Source organism: Tursiops truncatus, chromosome 12 (assembly GCF_011762595.2).
Source record: "Tursiops truncatus isolate mTurTru1 chromosome 12, mTurTru1.mat.Y, whole genome shotgun sequence".
NCBI classification, from domain to species: Eukaryota; Metazoa; Chordata; class Mammalia; order Artiodactyla; family Delphinidae; genus Tursiops; species Tursiops truncatus.
In genome coordinates this window covers 73,510,616-73,533,688 of record NC_047045.1, presented here as the reverse complement: position 1 = coordinate 73,533,688, position 23,073 = coordinate 73,510,616, and the positions used below count along the sequence as shown (strand labels likewise).

At 48.6% G+C, this 23,073-nt stretch overlaps 1 protein-coding gene across 1 annotated transcript in view; it reads left to right on the top strand.

Annotated features, from left to right (window-relative positions):
* ZC3H12D (zinc finger CCCH-type containing 12D) overlaps positions 1–23,073 on the top strand; it is a 45,022-nt gene that overhangs the window by 5,440 nt on the left and 16,509 nt on the right. The window contains exons 2-3 of the mRNA XM_019951888.3: positions 5,119–5,292; positions 12,650–13,024. Coding sequence (XP_019807447.2) covers positions 12,720–13,024 — 305 coding nt within the window. The 5' untranslated portion in view covers positions 5,119–5,292; positions 12,650–12,719. The remainder of the gene's footprint in view (positions 1–5,118; positions 5,293–12,649; positions 13,025–23,073) is intronic.

The window sequence follows — 23,073 nt, the reverse complement described above, 5'->3', positions numbered from 1 at the left end:
TCGGGACACTCTGGCCTCTCCTTCAAAGTCACACCCAAGCCACCCTCTCCTCCACGAGGCCTCCTCCGCCCCTCGTGCAGTCAGTACTTCCTCGTTGACGGAACCTCTTGCCCAGCAGTTCTGAATCAGGGGCGATTTTACCCCCAGGGGACACTTGACAATGTCTGGGCCCATTTTTAGTTGTCACCATGTGGAAGGTTGCGCCGCTGGAATCTAGTGGGTAGAGGCCAGATGAACGCCCTACCCCGCACAGGGCAGCACCCACCGCAAAGAATTATCCAGCCCATGACATCAGTGGTGCCGAGGTTGCTTTAGTCTAACGCTGCTTCACGCTAACATTTACAGTGTCTCTGTCATTCTTTGTTGACAATCATGTCACTTAGGGGGCAGAAACTTTGTTTTGTTGGTGTTTATGTTCTCAGCCTGGTGCGTGGTGTGAAATGAAAGTGAAACGAATTTAGCAATTTTTTTTTTTTAAGCAGTGTGTTTATTGCCTTGATCCCTGCACTTGTTTATGGTAACATCTCAGGTAGAACTCAAAGAAAGTGACACATAGATTTTATTTAATAACAAAAATTGTTTTAAATGCACAATTGTTTTAAATGAGATTATTGGGCTAAGCCAATAACAACTGAGGTTAGATTATTGGCTAAGTGATAGAACAATGACAGCAGCTTCCCCACTTGCTTCTGTGTGGTTAGTGGACGTACACTTCCCTGTTGATGACCCAGAAGGTTGTTCTACTTGTCTCTGTAGCCCTCTGACAGTTTTGCAGTGTTCCCTGGGTGCTAGACTTGGCCATCATAAGTTCTGGTAATCCTATCTTCATTAAAATTTGTGCTCGTAATAATAACATCTAACTATTAAGCACTTACTCTATGCCAAGCACTGTTCTAAGCACTCTGTGTGCATTAATTAATTTAATTATCACGATATCCTTGTGAGATAGGTGTAATTATTATCCCCATCTTACACATGAGGAAATGGAGGCACAGGGAGGTTAAATAATTTGCTCAAGGTCACACAGCTAGTAAGTGACAGGGCAGCCCGACTTCAAGTTCATGACACCAAACTGCCTATCCTGATAAGCTTAGGCCTTTTCTCATACAATTTGTAAAAAAAAAAAAAAAAAAATCCAGATCATGATAAAAGATCTGATTATGAAAAATAGAAACTTACAACTTTAGAGAAAATCTAGGAAAATATCTTTACAATCTCAGGATAGGGAAGGATTTCTTAAACAAGATTCAAAAAGCACAAATGATGAAGGAAAAGCCAGTAGATTTGACTACATGAAAGGAAAAACATCTGCAGGCCCCAAAACATCATAAACAAAGCTAAAAAGACAAGCATTTGACTGGGAGCTGAAAGCTACAAAAGATATACATATACAAAACATATACAAAAGATAAAGGATTAGTAGGAAGAATATATGCAGGTTAATACCAATTAATAAGGAAAAGACTACGCAGTAGGAAAATGGGCAATAGAGGGAAAAAAGAAGAAAACTGTGCTCTCCGTGAACATATGAAAAAATCCTCAAGTTCACTAGTAATCGGGGAAATAAAAGTTAAAATAACCATGAGACGTGACATACCATTTCTCACACATCAGATTGGCAAGAAGCAAAAAGTCTCACAGGCTCAAATGTTCGTGGGGTGACAGAGAAACAAGAACTCCCACGCGCTGCCAGCAGTGCAGTCTCTGGGGAGGAAGCTGGGTGACCTCCAGCAGGGCTGAGCCTTTGCGCGCCCTAGCTACAAACAGCTGCACCGTGTTTCAGCTCACAGAGAAAACAGATCATACAATAAAAGACTGTTCTTGGTGCTCACTGATGCTATACATAGACGGGAGGTAGCCAAGCCAGGGCTCCTGCCCTGGGTCCATCCGCAGGCTCCCAGGGTCCTGAAACAGCCCATGCCATCTGCCCGCGCGTTCATGTGTTCCTCTCTGGGGAGGGTCTGTACCCCACATTTAGGAACGCTGTCTCCACACCTCCAGGCTGCTTCCTGAAAGTACAGACCTCTGTCTCTTACAAGGAGGGCCAGAGTGCAGAAAAAATAGCCTCAGGTCAGACTCAGTGCCAATCTTAAACAGAGCAGAAGAAGGAAGTGTGCCACTGTTCTCCAAGTCTAATAGCTTTAGAGACATGTAGACATTGACCCAGTTACCTCTGCAAGTGGGAAGCTGCTGTCCTCTTTTCAGTCTACCGTAGACAGAGTCTAGTTTGGGGTGAGTGATACAGTACCTAAAATTGTAACCTCTGGCAAGTTACAACTGGGGAGAAATAACCTAAAACAGTGGTGCAAATCTTTTGGCTTCTCAGAGTGGTGGCAGCTAAGTCATTTTAGCTGTAGAGGAATCAAGGTGAGATTTCTTTAAATCAGATTATGTTATTTAAAGTCACCAGATGGTGGCTCTTTTCTCAGGAAGCCAGCTAAGCTAATAATTTTTCTGGTCTACATAACATCTCCAAGATTTCAGACACAGAATTCTAGGATGTCTGCCAAATACTTACTTGTCTGATAGTTGAGCAGATTCAAGCATCTTTTTGGCGAAACTGTTAGCTGCTGGCCACTGTGGTGCCTGTCCTGTGCAGAGGTGCCCCTCGCCTGGGGTTGACACAGATCAGGATTCATAAGGTTCACCGCCCAGGTTCATCTTTTATTAAGTTCATAGCATGGTGGCACTTGACAATCTCCGCAGAGAATTCCTTCCTTGACGGGTTTCTATCCTGTACGTAAAAATATTGTGGCTCAGAATCCGGTATTTGGGAGAGATGGTCCAAGGAGCCCCTTTGCAGTGTGTGGCTCTGAGTTCTATAGCTTTATTTGGCTAGACAGAGAACAAGGCTCTTGGACAACGTTAGGTCATTTCCCCACAGAAACCCTCTCCTGAGTTGAGGTGTGACAATTCCGCTTTGACGGAGGCTTCCAGTAAAGAAGGGGCATTTGATGGCCCATGCCTCTTCTACAGGACTCGAGCTGAAGATATTGTCTGATATGTTACTTAACATAAGGACTTTGATTGCTCCTAAAATTTAGTACCAGGAAAATATTTACTTCTCTTGAAAACTGTGCGTGCTTTACTAGGGGGTGGGAGCTGAGACGCTACACGTGACCATGTAAAGAGTGTATTTTGAGGATTTCCCTCGTGGTCCAGTGGGTAAGAATCTGCGCTCCCAATGCAGGGGGCCAGGGTTCGATCCCTCGTCTGGGAACTAGATACCACATACATGTGGCAACTAAGAGTCCGCATGCCCCCACTAAAGATCCCTCATGCGGCAACTAAACATGCCGCGATGAAGATTCCGCAACTAAGACCTGGCGCAGCCTAAATTAAAAAAAAGAAAAGAAAAGAGTATTTTGAAGCCTGATGGCCCTGGGTTTCAATCCTGACTCAGCCACTTACGGAGTGAACTTGGGCAGTTTAGTTACCCTTCCTCAACCCCGATGACCTCATCTCAAAAATGGGAATAATAATTCCTATGCGTAGAGCTATTGTGGGATTAGGAAACTTTGACGGAACGTTAACAAATATACTGCAGGGGCTGGACACATGGCAGTTTATTTTAGAAAATCCATTGTGCCCCACATTTCAAAGCTATGATTAGTGTTCAAATGAGGTGACTATTTTCATCCAGGTTCTAGTACATGTTCTTTTTTTCTTTGAATGATTTCTGATTGTACTTTTATTTTTTATTAATTTTATGAATTTTCATCATTTAAAAAAAATTGGAGTATAGTTGATTTACAATGTTGTGTTAGTTTCAGGTGTTCAACAAAGTGATTCGGTCATATATATATATATATATATATATATATATTTCAGATTCTTTTCCCTTACAGATTATTACAAAATATTGAGTATATTCCCTGTGCTATACAGTAGGTCCTTGTTGCTTATCTATTTTATATATAGTGGTGCGTTGATGTTAGTCCCAAACTCCTAATTTATCCCTCCCCTCCTCTGATTGTACTTTTTTTAATTTAGATGATCCATTCTATAGGTGCTTTAATATTCCAGACTGCGTCCAATCTTCTGTGGGAGACAGACGGGGAATAAATAAAGAAAAGCAGCAAAGGTCTGGGAACTTGTGACTTTATTTCCTCGGCACCAACTCCCAGGATCTAAACTCAGCTTGACCATCTGGCTGACTGTGCATTTCTGGACAGGTCACTTTAGGGGCGTTGTCACTTGCTGGCAGGTGGGCTGCTCTGGGATTTGATTGTGTTCCTTCCTCTTATTCTGACCCCTGATGGGCATCCTCCAATGCAGGAGATAACCACAGAGCTCGGGGTCTGTTGCCTGTACCTGTTGAGGCTGCAGCAAGCTGGGCTGCAGGATGCTGGGGTCACGGTGTCCAGGGTTAGGCTCCTCCTGCCACAGTGAGAGAGAAGCAGCTGCACACCCCATACAGGGCTGCAGAGAGGGGAGCCCAGGGTCATATAATCCCCAACAGAGGCCAGTGCCCTGATCCTCGAGCTGGAAGGACTTTGTGACCTGCCTGGGACCCCTGTGATGGCAGGCACTTGCCCACACCCCCCTGCACCGAGTCTCCACAGCCATGTCTGTTCTCTCCCTGCCCTGCCCCCTCTTGGCTCCTGCATTCTGTATTTTTTGTTTGTTTGTTTTGTTTTGTTTTGCGGTATGCGGGCCTCTCACGGCTGTGGCCTCTCCCGTTGCGGAGCACAGGCTCCGGACGCGCAGGCTCAGCGGCCATGGCTCGCGGGCCCAGCCGCTCCGCGGCACGTGGGATCCTCCCGGACCGGGGCACGAACCCGTGTCCCCTGCATCGGCAGGCGGACTCTCAACCACTGCGCCACCAGGGAAGCCCCATGCTGTAGTTTTGTTTGTGAAGTTGTGAGCACCCAGCCTCCTAAGGAGCATCTAGGCTCAGATGCTCTTCTCCTCTGGCGGCACGAGTGGGAGCAGCTGTGTCCACTGTCGGAGGCCAGAGAGCTCATGCTTTTGTCTGCGGCCAGCCCTGCCCTCACAGAGCGTGTTTTGCATGTGGTTGTTGAACTTTGATTCAGTGACTCATGCTGAGGCGCAGGCTTTATCTCCCTCCCTCATCTGATTGCTTTCTTCCTTTCCTTTTTTTTTTTTTTTTTTAAGTGCAAAGCAAAACTACCTTTGCAGCTGAACATGACTCTGGTGAAAGGAAGTGGAGCTTTGGCCTGAAGTGGCTCCCCGGGCCTCGGGGACACCTGGCCAGCAGGGAGGACAGTGTGTGACCGCTGCTGAGGGGAGCACAGCATCCACTGTGAGGGCCCTCGACACGCCCTGCTGGTGAGTGCATGTCCCCTGGCCATCCTTCAGTGTGACAGAATGCTGTCAGACTTGGGTCCAGGGGTGGGAGGAGAGAGACAGAGCACACGGGGAAGGGGGGGCAGTTCTTGGATGCGTGGCGTCCTAGCAATATCATCTCCTTCAATTACTTTGAGGGCTCAGCAGAAAACAATTAGGTAAGCATCTTTAACCTCCTTTGGGTGAAACCTTGCTCATTCTAGCAAAATTGTAGTTAATGTCAAGAGGGCTTTTGTGTACCTCCCTTGAAGGGTTGTCATAGGACTGAATGAGAATTTGTCAAGTGCGAGCACCATGCCTAGCACATAAAAAAATTCTCAGTAAGCTTTCTGTTATTATTTTAAAAAAGAGGGCTTTTGTGGGAGAAAGATTAATGAGAGGAAGCTCTTCAGTTTAAGTAAAAACTCTTGCTGTGGTCTTTGAAGATGTTTTAATTTTATGAACTCAGAAGAACTAGAGCTCTCAAGCACATCTGAAACCTGTCTCCGTGCTCCTGAAAGTATCTCCTAGACTAAATGCTTTTTGGCAGGTGTCTAGTTTCCTGGCAGATCAGGAACGTTTGGCAGTGGCCCCAAATGCCGTCTCCTCTAGAAGATGACCCTGTGGGCTTCAAGAAGGCCTGTGAGGACATGGAAATAAGTCTTCACCTGATGGCAGTGAATGTAATTTTGGCCAGTTCCCTGGAGCCATTAGAATGCTTGGCCATGAACCCTAAGATATGACCTCTTCTCCAGGGCCAGACGTTGCCAAGGTGGGAGTGCCAACACCTGGCACGTGAATAGGTTGGGAGTGGCATTTTTTTTTTTTTTTTGTGGTACGCAGACCTCTCACTGTTGTGGCCTCTCCCGTTGCGGAGCACAGGCTCCGGACGCGCAGGCTCAGCGGCCATGGCTCACGGGCCCAGCCGCTCCGCGGCATGTGGGATCTTCCCGGACCAGGGCACGAACCATGTCCCCTGCATCGGCAGGCGGACTCTCAACCACTGCGCCACCAGGGAAGCCCTAGAGTGGAATTTTTTTTTTTTAACATTTTTATTGGACTATGATTGCTTTACAATGTTGTGTTAGTTTCTGCTGTATCACAAAGTGAATCAGCTATACGTATACTTATATCCCCATATCCCCTCCCTCTTGCGTCTGGGAGTGGCATTTAGTAGAGGGTTTTGTTTTAAACTTTGCTTCAGAGTTGCCCTGGGATCAGGACTGTAAATACTTGTGTGTATGCCTGAAGTAACCTATGACAGCACACAAGAGCAGGAGACAAGTTTGAGGGGAAAACAAAGACCAAGCCAGTCCACCCAGGCTCACAGCTACCCTATTCACAACAGCCAAAGCGTGGCAGCAGCCCACATGCCACTTGGGTTGCTTGAGTGGATGGATGGATGGATAAACACAATGTGCTATATACGCACAATGGAGTATTATTATTTCCTGCCTTAGAAAGGAAGGAAATTCTGACACCTGCTACAACATGGATGAACCTTGAGGACATTATGACAAATGAGAGAAGCCAGTCACAGAAGGACAAATACTGTATGATTCCACTTATATGAAGTACCCGGAGAGGTCAAATTCATAAAGACACAAAGTAGAACCGTGCTTACCAGGGGTTAAGGGAGGGGGTGGGGACTTAGTGTTTAATGGGGAGAAACTTTCCATTTTGGAAGATGAAAAAGCTCTGGAGATGGATGGTGGTGATGGTTGCTTAATGCCGCTGAAATGCACTCTTAAAAATCGTTAAAACGGTAAATTTTATATTATGACCACTTTGCCACGATTTAAAAAAATTATAATTCCGTTAAAAAAAAAAGACCAGACCCAAACCACAAATCTCACGGGCTGAAGTCTTTGCCTCTCTGTGAATTCTTCAAACTCTGACAGCTTCCCTGAGGGCCTCTAGATCTGAGCTGAACCAGAAAACTTCGGCGTGGACCCTGTTTAGAACTTTCTCCTCAGCATAGTGGGTGACTTCTGATGGGTGTCTGTGGTAGGTTTCCCTGGAGCTGGCAAAAGCGACCCAGGAACGGACTTGGGGGTCAGTGTCGTGTGTTGAATGAGGGCTGGCCCTGCTCTGTGGCCGCCGAGCAGCCCTGGACTGCACCCTCTGGCAGGAATTGGGACGCCCTTGGGAGCCTAGTCTCTCCCATCCATTAGCTGTGGGATCCTGGGTACAGCATCAAAACTTCTCTTTCCCTCAGTCTTGTCACCTGCAACGTGAGGAACTCTTTCCATGTCCCAGGGACTTTGGGATTTTCCAAAGGTGACATACCAGCAGGCACTTGTAACTAGAAAACACAGTGCCCATGTGAGCTGCTGTTTCTCTACAGCTCTTATCCCTCTCATTTTCTCATCCTTCTGTTTCTCATTTATTTTTTTCCTTAGGGGCTCTTCCAGCCAGAGGTTACAGCCTTTTTGGCCCAGAGCCCCTCCCTCTGGATTGGCTGATTCTAGAAGACCTGATCTGACCCCCGTTGTTCCACTTGTGAGGTGTCCCTCCCCTCCTTTCCTGCTGTTCTGTCAGGTCCTGAACCCACCTCCACAGCCTTGACACTGAGCACAGAGCAGCGTGCCACACTGACCGTTGTCAGAGCTCAGGAGACCTGGGAAGATTTTCAAAGTGTCACTAATCATCTGTGCTGTTTGTGACTTCCAGTCAAGATTGAGGAAGAAAACTAAGATGAAATTGTTCATACTTTCAGGTCTTAAAAATAGAAAGGAAAAAGTAGCTGCTGGCAGTGGTGCAGCTCAAGGGCCGACACAGCTGAAGGGGGAGGGTTGTGACCTGAGGCTGCGGAGAGCGGCCTCCCACCCCCGTGTTCTCCCTTATTTGGAAATTTTATGAGGAAATGAAGTTATTTTAAAGTCTCAAGGAGGGGGGGGAAGCCTCTGAAGTAGGTGAATTCTTTCAGTTAATTTTGTGTAAAAACAGCCCTCCTGTCCCACACATAGCCTTTCAGAAGTCTGCTCAGAAAAGGAGCCCTGTTGAAACCTGAGGGTTCTGTGGGGAGCTGCCAAGGTCAGGTCCCACTCCCTCTCCCCTGCCCCAGGGGAAAAGGCCAAGTTTTTTCAGTTTGAAAATATTCATGTTTCTGTCATACCAGAACGCAAAGTCACAAAACAAATGTGGACTCTCCTCGTAGCTGTTACTTGGTGACCCAAGAGAAGTCACCTGACACAGTCATATTCTGGTTTTTCCATTTCTGTGATGGCAAGGTGTTGCCTCCGTCCTGAACACAACTCAAAGCAACCCATTATTTTGGGCATCTACTTATGGTCAGTCTCTGCCATTTAGTAGCTGTATAGCCTTTACTCTGTACCACTCTGAACCTCAGTTTCTTCATCTGTGAGAAGGGAGTACTTTTATCTACCCTGTCTAACCACCAGGGATGATGGGAAGTTCAAGTAAGAGTCTCTACAAGAAAGCGACATGGAAACGAAGAACAACGTGAATACAGACTTTTACGTTCGTGTTGCCTGTACTGTCTTTCTTCTCTTTCCTTTTCTCTCGTTTGTGTTCCCTCCCTCTTTTCTTTCTTCCACCCATCCTCTCAAGCCTCGCTTCTCTCTCTCTTCCAAACCCAAATAAGTGCTACAGAGCAGGCGTAAGCAGGGAGGGGTGGAGGTGGGAGCGACTGGGGCCGCCAGGACTGGGAAGGTTTCTCAGAGGAGGTGACAGTGGGGTTCGGTCTGGTGGAGGAGGGGCAGGCGCTCCGCAGTGGGAAGGACCCGAGGCGAGGCCTCCAGGCCTGAGAGACCAGGGTCTTTCAGGGACAGTGAACAATCCTTGGTGTGAGGCTGGCCTGCCGGGCGGGTGAGTGTCCCCTTCCTCTGTGGACACTGGGCCAAAGCTGGACCCCGGCCCAAGGGAACAACCTTCCTCAGAGAAAAGGACTGACCACTGGTCAGGGAGAAGGTGAGACTGAACTAGAGGTATGTGGCCATTGAGACTGGAGAAGGGGTTGCAGCCGTTGTGAGGGGCCTTGCCTCTCATGCTGAAGGGTTTGACATCCACTATTAAGGACCCCAAAGAAATTTTGCTTATGTGGGTTCTAGCTATCTATGCATATGTACCATATTAGAAACTAAAACTATGAAATTTAAAAATATTCATTTACTTTAAAATCAGAATAAACCAATTATATTAATATAAATGATGTATTTTATGAAAAAGAACTCTATTTTCCAAAACCCCCCAAATTTGTAAGAAGACTGGCACTGATTTACATTTTTTGCAAATCTCTTTAACAGCCAATTTAATAGAAGACCACTTGCTTCTCATATCTGCTTCCACATTCAAGCTGTCACAATATCACAACAACAGGTACCCTCTGGGATACTTCATGGTACGCTCATGAGAGGATGAGAGTGAAAAAACCCAAATTACACCTAAGCATTATTATGGAAATAGTTTTTACCTTAAAGACTCCCTGAAAGGGTCTTGGGCTCCCCCTGGACCCCACTTTGAGAACCACTGAAGTGGGCTCAGCAAATGCCTGGTGCGTGACAGCATTGTGAGTTCCCACAGCACTTTATCGCATAGCCTGCAGGGCGTTTATCTCCTAGATCTGCAGCCACGTGTGCCCGGTGCTAGCAAGAGGTCTGAGCCAGAAGCGCAGTTGTGCGCTCAGTGATCTAGGGGCTGGTGGAGGGCACGAGGGGGAGGGAAGATAGCCTGGGCAGGGCCCTGACGTTGAACAAAGGAGCAGAGGCTAAGGAAAGAGCTGGAAAGACTTAGGAGGAGACCCAGGCCAAGTTGTACAACCTAAGGGAGAAGAGAGTTTCAAGAAGGAGATGGTCCAAAATTTTTGGATTTAAAAATCACAAGGAAGGGAGTGGTCCACAGAGTCAAAAGTCGCAGAGAGTTTGCCTAAGGCGAGGCGTGTGAAGGTGCCGTTGGATTGGGCAGTTAGGATGTCATGGTGACCTTGGGGGCGGTTGTGGTGTTGCAGCAGTCAGTGGGCCAGGTGGGTGGGAGCTGACAAGTGGAGGCTGCAGGAGAGACCTCTCCATTCAGGAGGCTGGCTTACAAGTGCCCTTGACCTGCCAGCCCCAGGCATTGTGAGTCCTGCTTGGGTTCCAGCACTACCGGGAGATACCCTGCAGGAGAGGGGGTGGCCATGCTGGGAACCCAGAAGAGGGAATGTTGCAGAGGATTCCAACAAGAGACTGGGAACTGAGGATAAAGAACCTGTAATACTGAGGAGAGGATGAGGTGAAATGATAGACGTGTGTGAATGTGCGCTGCGCATGAAGTGTAACAGGGAAAGATCGAAGACCATCTAAACTTCCGTCATTTGGCATATGGATAAACACCATTCATTCATTCATTCATTCATTCAACAAATATGCATTGAGATTCAGCTGTGCCAGGCACTGTTCTAAATGCTGGGGTTATGGTGGGCAGCAGAACAGGTAAACCGGCAGGGAAAGCTTTCCAAAATGCCTTTTTAGTAAGAAAAGTATGTTGCTAAACAATAAGTCCAGAATGATGCTATTTATGTGAAAATCACCTCCTTTAAACAGTATATGTGTGTATCTATTAGATATGCAAGTAAATGCATAGAAAAAACTCTAGAAGGAGACAGGAGAGGCAAGTGGGATTTGGGGTAGGTATGAAGAGACCTTATATCTTTTTATTTGCTATACTTCTACATTGCTTCAATTTTTCACACTCGATATATTTTCGTGATTATTTCTATATTTTAAAAGGCTTTTTGAAAGATGTAGGTCTCTGTGAGTAGAAAAGAGAGAAAAGACAGAGGGATCCAGTCTGTCCAGAGTGTCCCCTTTGGCTCACTCATCTTTTTCTTGTAAACGTCTGTCAGGCTGCAGCCCACTGCCCAACACTACCCCAAAGGTGCAGGCCAGGCAGTGATGGCTGAGTGGAAAGGATCAAATTTGGGTTAGGCCCTTCTATTGTAGAGGTTCCGTACGATCTGAGTTCATTGCTAGGGAAAGCGTACCAGTGCACAGAGCTGAATTTAGGTCAGAGCGTTGTGCTTCTGGGAATAGAATTCACCAAGGGGCATTTTCCCCTATTTAAGCCGCGGAGCTGTATTAGTTTGCCAGGCCTGCCATGACAAAATACCACAGACTTGGTATTTATTTTATGCACGTATAATATGTATACAATCGGCCCTCCATATCCTCGAATTCAACCAATTGTGGATTCAAAATATTCGAAAAAGAATCCCAGAAATTTCCCAGACCCAGGCCCTGGAAGGCTGAGCCTCTCACCTGCTCTGGCCCTGGAGAAGCTGTCCCGCCACCTGTCCTCCTTCCTGGCTTGGTGGGGCCTGGCTGAGGGGCAAGACTGACCCACGGAGGAAGGGGGAATCTGTACCTGCTGCTGCTTCCTCTGTCTGGCTAACCCCCGTTCCCCCTGAACAGCTAACCAAACTCAAAGAGTTCCCAAAGCCTGAGACCTGGGCCATTCAAGCAAAACTTAAATTTCCCACACCCTGGCAACTCTTTACGTGGCATTACATTGTATTAGGTATTATAAGTAATCTAGAGGGGCTTTAAACTATACCGGTGCATATGCTTAGGTTGTATGCAGATACTAAGGCATTTTATATAAGGGACTCAAGCATCCACAGAGTTTGGTATCTGCAGGGATCCTGGAGCCTGCCCCCTGCCCCCACTACCAAGGGATGACTTTATAGATTTATTTTTAAAATTTTAATTTATTATTATAATTATTATTACTATTATTATTATCATCACCTCCTCACAGTTCAGGTGGCCAGAAGCCTGAGATCACAGTGTCGGTGGGGCTGGTTTCTTCCGAGGCCTCTCTCCTCAGCTGGTAGATGGCCTTTTTCCCCTGTGCTTTCGCATGGCCTTCCCTCCGTACCCAACTGTGTCCGGATCTCCTCTTCTTATGTGGACACCAGTCTTATTGCATTAGGGCCCACTCCACTGACCTCCTTTTACCTTAATCACCTCTTTAAAGACCCTATCTCCAAATAGTCACATACTGGGGGGCTGGGGGCTGGGCTTCAACATATGAATTTGGCGGGGGAAACAATTCAGCCATAGCAGAGCCTCAAAGACATTTCTTTGGCCTGTGCACAAATGTCCCCAGGGCTGGGTGGCCTGCTCAGCGGCTCCGGGTCCCTCTGGCCCCCTTGCGGGACCGGGAGGGGGGTGAAGGCCTGGGAGAGCCACTAGTCCAGGCACCGTGGTTGCATCGCGGCTCTTCAAGCACGCTGAGCCACTGAAACTCCTCAGGGGACCAGGCCCCGACGTGACTTCCTGACAGATAAGTGGGGGGAGAGAGCACCCATAATTCACCTCCTCTGCCCAGGAAACACCTGATGGATGCCTTTTCTCTCTAGCTCATGCCGGTAGGGCTCTGCCAGGAGGAGGCCGGCGGCAGGACCCTCACGGGGGCCCGGCTGGCACAGCATGGAGCGCTCGAGAAAGATGGAGTTCTTCCAGAAGCTGGGCTACGGCCGGGAGGATGTGGTCAGGGTGCTGGGCAAGCTGGGCGAGGATGCCCTGGTCAACGACGTGCTGCAGGAGCTGATCCAGACGGGCAGCCGGCCCAGTGCCCACGAGGGCAGCGCCGCGCCCCTGCTCGTTCCCAGGGGCTCCTGTGGGAACCCCGACTCTGCCCAGCGCGGGCTGAGGGCGGACCCGGAAGAGGACAGAGGAGGCCCAGCCAGTTCCTTGCGACCCATAGTGATCGACGGCAGCAACGTGGCAATGAGGTAGCTTTCTTCGTCCCCTAACCGCGGGCGGGGAGAACTGCCCTTCTTCTCGGTGGGTCTGTCCGAGGAGCTTTGGAGCCCATGGATGGGGCTTGGAATCCCCATTCCATCCCTCAGTAGCTGTGTGGCCTTCAATAAGTCAGTTAACCCCTCTGAGCCTCACTTCCTCCACCTGTAACGTTGGTCTACAAGCTCCGTAGAAGGTAATTGTAAGAACTGGAGCTGCACAGAAATGCCTAGGGCAGTGCTGACACAAAGTAAGTGTTCAACAAACGGCAGCTTTTATTGTACTAACTCAGGAATAATCGGGGAAGAGCCTAGAGCTGGGCCTTGGTGAGCACGGCTCCCTGTCTGGTGTCTGTCCCTGACCAGCTGTGTGACTCTGGGAAAGCTGGGGTATCTCAAGCTTCCTCCTCTGTGACACAGGTCAAGAGAGAACTCTTCTACTCCCCTCAAGATTATGAGAAGCAGATGGGAAAACGTAATACTTGAACCGTGCTGGAAGCCCTCTGCTGGGGGTTGTGAGCCGTGCTGGTGGCGGCCCTGGTGGTGGAGTGGCTCCCTAGCTGGGTGCGGGAGGTGTGCTTGTGGCGCCTGAGCTCTAGAGGCAGTGTTATACTGGTGTATTGGCATCGTGTGTGTTTCGGTGATGAGAGCTTCGCGCCCCAACTCATCTTTCCTGGAGAGGCCAAGTTCAGCTGAGAGAGAAGCTCTGCGGCCTCACCCACACTCCGCGCTGGGCACAGAGGAGGCTTTGCCCACACAAGCGCGTTATTTTACTGTTTGGCTGGGCTGCAGCCCCGCAAAGGGCAGAGCCGTAGGAAGGCGGTCACTCACAACTACAAACAGACGCTCGTCCCTTTCCCAAAGCTGAGCCACGGTGGATGGAGAAGAGCAGTGTTATCGGCGCTGAATGTGTCAACAGGGTATTCCTTGGCTGACAGACCGAGTGGTCTTCCCTGAAAATTTGGGCTCACTTTTTTGTTTGTTTGTTTTTAAATTAAAAAAAATATTATTTGGTTGCGCCAGGTCTTAGTTGCAGCAGGTAGGCTCCTTAGTTGCGGCATGCATGTGGGATCTATAGTTCCCTGACCGGGGATTGAACCTGGCCCCCTCGCACTGGGGGTGTGTGTGTCTTAATCACTGCGCCACCAGGGAAGTCCCTGGGCTCACTTTGGATTGGGCGCTGCAGGACAGAAGTGTGGAAAGGTTAACTCAAGATGGCCCAGGCTTGGGGGTAGTTCCAGTATGCCCTGCTTGGTGTGTAGGACAAGTTCATTCAAGTTTTAGCCAGCCAAGTCTCCCTGGGCTTGATTATGTCAATAGGCAATGGAGCCCTGCCTTTTCCCTGGGGCCTAGGAGCTGGTCCTTCGGTCTCTCACGCATGCTCTGTGGAGGCACCAGATAGGTGAGACTCTGAAATCCTGCTTAATTCAAGATCTCTGGGGGAGTTAAAGGGATTTTTAAGAATCCAGTAGGTTCTGAGCATCCTAGGAAGAAAGTCTGCTGGGTTCTGAGAGGGGCCTGGCCTCTGCCTGGTCTGGATGAGGCATCTCTTCCTCTAGACATCAGTAGAAAGACATGGGTTACATGTAAAGATTTTTTCGATGTGGACCATTTTTAAAGTCTTTATTGAATTTGTTACAATATTGCTTCCGTTTTGGTTTCTTGGCTGTGAGGCATGTGAGATCTTAGCTCCCCTACCAGGGATCGAACCCGCACCCCCTGCATTGGAAGGCAAAATCTTAACCACTGGACCGCCAAGGAAGTCCCTGGCTTGTATTTAAAGTAAGATGATATTGCTTAAATTGAAGACCTTTCCAGTCCTAAGATTATATGAGCTCTCCGATTCCAGCTCAAAAGAGCAGAATGGCTGCAGGGTAAAACAACTACTTCAGGTGCTACAGGAAAGCATTCTCTCTTTGGGGACCAGACTTTTTTTTTTTTTTTTACTATTTATTTATTTATTTGGCTGCACTAGGTCTCAGCTGCAGCATGCAGGATCTTCGTTGCCGTGTGTGTTCTGGCATGTGGGATCTTCTTAGTTGCGGCATGCCAACTCCCAGTTGTGGCGTGTGGGATCTAGTTCCCCGACTAGGGATCGAAAGCAGGCCCCCTGCACTAGGAGCGCAGAGTCTTAGCCGCTGGACCACCAGGGAGGCCCTAGGGACCAGACGTTTTTTAGGAACGGCTACAATAGGGTGATGGTGGAGGGTTTTCTTTTGATGAAAGTCTCTGTTGCTGCTTGGAATTCACATTTAAACCACGTCCTCTATTTGCACATGACCTAGACGTGTTCTGGGTAAATCCATTTAGTCCCACCCCGCCCTCACCTCCTACGATTGTAATTAGTCTGTGGCTTACAAATGGAAACCATCTCTCAGGCTTATTATGAACATGTGTGTGTCAGAACATGAATTCTTTCAGACTTGTGCTGCCTAAAAACGACCTCAGATACCTAGAACACATGTATTTGTGTGTGTTCTCAGGGTGTGTACGTACGTATATGCACGTATACACAAACATCCCCTCCCCTGCCCCCCTTCATCCCCTTAGTTAGGAACAAAAAGAGAAATTTCACAGCTCCCTGATGGTGGGACTTAATTTGTTCAAAGGCCCGTCTGGGAGAGAGCTGGGGTCCGATGTTCAGATCCACACCTGCTCCTTCTCCTACAATAACACCTCCCGTGTCCTCCAACCGGAGTTTCAAGAGGACCCCTGACCTCAGGCTCGGCCAGATCCTCGTTTGTAAAGGACAGCTCCCAGTGTGGGGCGTGTCTTTAGAGGGGCCAGATTACTGAAACCCAGCATGGTGTCTACTCGTTATCTGCTGACCTCAAAACTCAGTTAACCTCAGAAACATGGTTTCTGAAAATTCTCCTTCGCTGAAGTTTTGTAGTATCGCAGGCATTGCCATTCTCTGTTTTTGAAGATGCTGTTGCTTCATGTGCTGTCTGGTCCTGGAAGGAGTGAGGAGGAGCCTAAAAGACAGGTTGGGATGCATGTCCTTTCTGCCCTGAGCAGGTGAGAAGCGTGTCTTCTGTTGGCAGCAGCATCCTATAGGGTGCCTGTTGCCGACTTGCTGACTGTGGCTTTGTCTCCTGGAGCCTGGGACTGTGTCTGCCTTTGCTCACAGAGAACAAGAGCCTGACTCTTCAGCCATGGTTTTTTTTTGTTTTTTGTTTTTTTGTTTTTTTTAAATTTAATTTTTGCTGTGTTGGGTCTTCGTTGCTGTGCGAGGGCTTTCTCTAGTTGCGGCAAGCTGGGCCCCTCGTCATCGCGGTGCGCGGGCCTCTCACTATCGCGGCCTCTCTTGTTGCGGAGCACAGGCTCCAGACACGCAGGCTCAGTAGTTGTGGCTCACGGGCCTAGTTGCTCTGCGGCATGTGGGATCCTCCCAGACCAGGGCTCGAACCCGTGTCCCCTGCATTAGCAGGCAGACTCTCAACCACTGAGCCACCAGGGAAGCCCTCAGCCATGTTTTTTTTTCTCATTATCTTTGGGAAGTTGTGTTTCAGTGGATCTTTAAAGACCAAAAAAAATCTGTATTAGTTTCTATTGCTGCTATATCAAAATTACCACACAAATGTAGTGACTTAAAACAGCACAAATGTATCGTCTCGTAGTTCTGGAGGTCAGAAGTCTGGCCTGGGTCTCCCTGGGTTGAAATCAAGGTGTCAGCAGAACTGTGTTCCTTTCTGGAAGCTCTAGGGGATGATATGTTTTCTTGCCTTTTCCGGCTTCTGGAGGCCACCTGCATTCCTTGGCTTATAGCCCCTTCCATCTTCAAAGCCAGCAGTGGCCTGAAATGATTTACAAAAAGTAGAATCTGTATACATATATTGGTTCCCTTGGGAGAAGATCCACAGCTTCCAATAGCTACTTAGAAGGTCTGTGATCCCCAAAATGTAAAGAAACACTGATGTAGAATGAGCAGTTCTAGATAATGTCATGCTTTACGGCAGGGCGCTAAGCCTCTCCATTAGCACAGAGAACGTGAGAGGGGGTCATCTGTCCTTGCCTCTGACCATCTGAGTCGAGAGAGGAAAAAGCACAGGAAGGGCCTAGAAGGGCTTAGCCAAGGTCAACACTGGCTCCATCAGACCCTGGCCTCCAGCCTTGTGCTCTGACCATACCATCACTCTAGGAGTTTCCATGGGCTCCTCTCCCCAGAGCCTCAGAATGTGTAGCCCAAGTCTATTCGTAGTGGCTGAACCCAGTAGGCCTGGGGTGGCTGCCTCTGGAGATCGGCAGTGAGGGTCACTGGCCAAGTGCTTTTTAAGATAAGTGGGAATGTATTTGTTCAGAGCACACATCTTGTTCAAGTCATTTCGAAAGGACCATACCACCCAATTCCAAAAACCTCCCATCTCCTCACTGTAACAACAAAAGGAGTCTATTTGGTTCTTACAAGCAGGAGCAATGGCTTCACTTATCATTTCCTAAGTGGTGGGTCAACTTCAATGTGAATTCTAAGTTGCAGTGGCAGGCGTGTAAGATTGGGACCTGGGAAGCAGACCTCATGCTTGTCCGTAGTTTTGCTGAAATCCTTGTATTTCACGTAGGAAGCTAGGGAGGTCAGGAGCAGGGGACAGAACATAGGCTTAAGAGTCCGAAGATCTGAGTTGTGACCTCTAGCCTAGGGCTGCCCAATAGCGCAGCTCCCTGTGACGATGGAAAGTTCTTTACCCGCATATGGTGGTCCGTATGGTGGCCGCTTGCTACACGGGGCCGCCCAGCACTGGAAATGTGGCTGGTGTGGCAGACGAGCTGAATTTCCAATTTTATTTCTTTTGAATTAACTTGAAGTGTAAATAGCCACACGTGGTGAGTGTCTGCATAACGGACGGTACAGCTGTAGCTCCTCAGCTTACCTACTGTGTGACCTCCACATGCGTCACCTGACCTTTTTAAAAAATTGTTTTTAATTTAATTTAATTTTTTATACAGCAGGTTCTTATTAGTTATATGTTTTATACACATTAGTGTATACATGTCAATCCCAATCTCCCAGTTCATCCCAGTACCCCACCCCCTGCTTTCCCCCCTTGGTGTCCATACGTTTGTTCTCTGCATCTGTGTCTCTACTTCTGCCCTGCAAACCGGTTCATCTGAACCATTTTTCTAGGTTCCACATATATGCGTTACTATACGATATTTGTTTTTCTCTTCCTGACTTACTTCACTCTGTATGACAGTCTCTAGGTCCATCCACGTCTCTACAAATGACCCAATTTCGTTCCTTTTTATGGCTGAGTAATATTCCACTGTATATATGTACCACATCTTCTTTATCCATTCGTCTTTCGATGGGCATTTAGGTTGCTTCCATGACCTGGCTATTGTAAATAGAGTCACCTGACTTTTTTGAGCCCTGTTTATACAGGTAAGAGGTTGGACTGAATAATAATAATCTTATGTAGTTTCTCATCTCTAACATTCTCGGATTCAGGGTGATTATCTTATGCATGTGTGAAAGAAATAGAGGCATTTTTCTTATAAAGGAATGTCTCTCCTTCTGCAGAGGTTCAGAGAGAGTAAGTAACTTGCCACAGGTCCCAGAGCAGTAAGTGGCAGGCTCTGGCTTCAGTGCTCTTCCATTTCCCCAGCACTGTGTATCTTTGGGCTGCTAATTCCATGTATCTTTGGTCTCAGAGTGGGAGACCCTGACCCCATAGACTTTTATTCCGGGGCCAGAGCCTGCCTGTGCTGCCCAAAGTCCTCCCCAGGCACGATGAGCTCCAGACGTGCCTGCTGCAGACAGGACACGCCAGACCCCTCTCCCTCACCAGGGGCCAGGATGCCCCTCCTGCAGCTGCCAGCCTGTTGGGAACCCTCAGAAGGTCACACGTGCATTGAATGGTGGCTCTGCTTGACCAGCAGCACAGAGACGGATTTTCAGTCCCTACACCTTCAGGGGTGTGTGCGTACGTGTATGTGCATGTGGGCATGTGCAGGAAAGAGGAAGCTGTGAGCCGAGCACTGGAGTCGCTGTACGCTTGGCCTTAAGAAAAATGGCCAGAGGTTTTAAAAAGGTGATTTTCGTTGAAAGCATGTGACCAGCTGCACCGTGGTGTTTGGGAAGAATGTTGCTTCTCGCTGCCGACTCTTGCCAACATGTTCTTGCCTGGCAAACTCACAAATACCCACACGTACTGACAAGTACCAGTGGTGTATGTTCTGTAGGCAAATTTAGGAAAGGAGTGAGTTGAAGGCTTTCAGCCTGGGGAAAAAACACCTGATAATTTCACATCCTCTTACTGGCCTTGACAAGGGTTTCATTTGAGTGTTTCCTCATTTGGGAGTGTACAGTGTTTTTTGTTTGACTTGTTGTTTACCTTTTTAAACTCTTAAAAACCTTAACAGCATCTGGCGTATTCTGGAGAAACAAATCTTCAGTGATGAGAGAGCTGAGGTTGGCAATGGGAGGTTTTCATCAGGCCCCTCTCAGTGGGTGTAGGGGGCACACTCCTGGGCTGGGGGTCCAACCTGCCTCTCAGCGCCTGAATGGACTCCAACCAACATTGGCCTTGGGTTCCCACCTAAGTCTGCACCCATGTCTCCTTTTATGAGATGAGGGAGCACCCTCTCTCAGAGGTCACCCCCTGTCTCCCTGCTGACCTGAGCTGGGGAGATCTCTTGGTGGAAGGGCTAGAAACTCCAGGTTCAGAGTGTTTGCAGTTTAACCCCAAGTAAGAAACAGAGTCAATCAGTGTTGGGCCTTTACATCTCACACCCCAAAGGAATCACCGCTTGTCTTTCCTTTCGTCCCACCCCCAAACCACCGCCTCGCTCTTCATAAGACCGTCTGCTGGTTTCTGCAGAGACTTCTTGGGCAACAGTTAATGATACAGGGGCGTTCACTTAGATTGTCAGTTACTGTAAACGGCTACGCGCTGATGCTGGCTGCCCAGGCACACTCGTCAGGCAGGATTTGCCTCAGGTACCTACCCACTTCCGTTACCACCTCCCTTTGTTCAAATCCTCCCACTCCTGTTTCCTTTTCCCCTGCATTGGCGCTCAGCTCTCTGCCTGATAAATGGTTCTCAGTGGCTTTTAATAAGCGCTAAGGTCCCTCCCCCAGCTCGAGCATTTTAACAGCTGGTAATTTTTTAAAGTTTTGATTGGAGCACAGTTGATTTACAGTGTTGTGGACAGGCGGTAATTTTTGCTCCGAAGGAGCTGCTGTCTGGGTCCCAGGAGCAGAGACTGGAGAGGGGCAGGAATAAATCGAGATGGGAAGGAAGAGTTTGCAGCCCAACAGATTAGGCTCTGAGATCAGCGAGCCAGCACATGGCTTTGCTTTAGTTTCCTCAAGGGTGAAATGGGACCAATGTCACTTCCTCAAGGGCTTCTTGCAATGATTAAATTAGGCACATGTGCAAAGTGGTCAGATACACAGGACTCTGTTAAGAATGAGCTCCAAGAAGCTGGCGTGAGGTCTGCCTGGTTCACTGCTCCCCAGGCCCCCAGCACAGCGCCCTGCTGACGGAGATGTTCACAGCTGCATGCTGAGCGAGTGGAGGAGAAGCCCAGGGGAAGGGGTGCCTCTGGCTAACGTACGTGGGGTGTGGGCTTCCAGGGTGACCGCTGAGCTTTATTACCTGACTGAGAGCTCTGCCGTCTCCTAGAAACAGAGCCCCACGTGGTGAGGAGGTGACCCCTGCTTGTGGCATCAACCCTGCCATTGCTCAGAGCTTTCTGTGGCCAGGACTAGGGCAGCCATGATGGGGTTTTGAGGTTGGTAAAAAAAGACATGGCAAGGACTGAACATAGATAATCTTCACATTTCTAGAGACCAGAAGGCTCATGAGGCTGGGGTAGAGTGTGTGCAAAACGGTGGACCTGAATGAAAAATCCTCCATTCCAGAGAGACCAACTTAGGTGTTCTCAGGGCCAGTCCCCAACCTCCTTGTGCCTGGAATTCAGGCTGGAAGACAGGGTACCTCTGAGGGAGAGAGGGAAGATACTGGCCGCACTGATGGGAAGATGTACACTCCCTCCATCTTCCACTGGTCTGGGGGGTACGTATCTGTCCTTTGGAGCCTCTTGGTTGGGGTCTGCCATCTTGGAATCCTGTATCAGAGAGGCCGTGGGGCCAGTTTCTGCTGCATGAAGCTGATGGTGGCCCCATTCCTCAGCTCTTCTCTTCCTGAATCTCTGCACCTCCAACTGCCTCCCCTCCACCTGCCTCCAGAGTCGCTGGAACTTGTCACCCTGCTCCCCATTGCCCACTCACAGGGATGGGGTGCCTGATACCTCTGATGGGTGTGAGATTTATACCTCCCAACCCCCGTCCCAAGTCACACACCCATCAAAGGCATCAGGGATGGGAAGTTGGCTTTTGAACAGTTAAAGACAGATAGGTAGTCACAGAAAAGAGAGCAATCAAGAAACAAATTTTAGGGACTTCCCTGGTGGTCCAGTGGTTAAGACTCCACGCTCGCAATGCAGGGGGCCTGGGTGCTATCCCTGGTCAGGGAACTAAGATCCTGCAACCCGCATGCCACATGGCATGCCAGAGAAACAAATTTTAAAAGAATCGTGGCAACGATATGTTTTCTTGAGAATGGACTGTGGGCACTTTGCTGCGGCCAAGAGATACGTATGCTCGGGGGCGGGGTGGGAGTGTGGGTATCATCCGATGTTCACATCACTGCTGCAGTGTGCACAGAACACAGACCTTGTTTTCTATGATAGATGAAATCTCTTCGCCACCTTCTAGGTAGCGGGAAGGAGCAAACTTTACACTTGCCCGTCTGTGATAGCTCAGTGTCTTCTGTCTTCTGGAGGACTCAGGCTTCGTGTTTCCTCTCCCTTCCCCTGCCCCTCTCCCAAATGGCATCTGGAGGCTTTTGAGACCTGGTGTTGTCTGGCAGAGGGGTCTGCGACGGTCACCGGGCTCCTCTGCAGAGCAATGGGCTGGCCTGGCTTCCGGAATGGTCAACAGAGAGGGTTATCGGTCCCATTTGTCCTTTTGGGGAACCATGCTGGCTTAAAGTGCTGTCCATTCCCAGGCTGCGTGAAATCCTCCAGGCCTGGGGAAGCAAGAGATCCAGCGGTGTCGCTTCCGGTTCACCTATCCGCCACTTTCCTCCACGGCAGCTCTGCAGCCCTGCGGGAGGCTGCACCCACTGAAACCACGATTTCTCTGAGAGGCTTGCAATAGACCCAGGCTGTGCTGAGAGACAAGCCTTCAGCCTCCTGTTCACATCCATCACGGTGTCGCCAGCCCTCCCGTCCCCTCTTGGCTCAGCGAGTGGGGCAGGCCTGGGGGGCAGGGTAAGGACGCTGTGAGTGGCCCCTCATTCTCCCTCCTTCTCCTTGTTTTGCAACTTCTGCTGGGGCCGAAGGGACTAGCTTTCCATTTCCTCTTCCTTTTTAGCACAGACGGCCCCATTGATTTTTTTTAAATAAATTTATTTATTTGTTTGTTTTTGTTTTTGTCTGTGTTGTGTCTTCGTTGCTGCACGTGGGCTTTCTCTAGTTGCGGAGAGTGGGGCCTGCTCTTTGTTGCGGTGTGCGGGCTTCTCATTGCGGTGGCTTCTCTTGTTGTGGAGCACGGGCTATAGGCGCGCGGGCTTCAGTAGTTGTGGCACGTGGGCTTCAGTAGTTGTGGCTTGTGGGCTCTAGAGCACAGGCTCAGTAGCTGTGGTACATGGGCTTAGTTGCTCCGCGGCATGTGGGATCTTCCTGAGCCAGGGATCGAACCTGTGTCACCTGCATTGGCAGGTGGATTCTTTTATTTTTTGTGGGTTTTTTTTTACTATTACCATTTTTATTAGACAGTTTTCTAAAAAAAATCCTAGTCTAACTAAAAATACTGAATTAGAAATAAGGGGTATTAACTGTAGGAAAAGAAGATATAAAAGTAGTATTATTGTTGATAATTAATGTATTACTTGAGAACAAAAACCACAAACCATTGGAGAAATAGACCCTTGACTACATAAGAAAGTAATATAAGATGAAGAAAGGGCCACCAGTCAATGGGAAAGAAATTGGGTTATTCAATCAGTTGTGTACAGCATCCAACTATCTACTTTGAA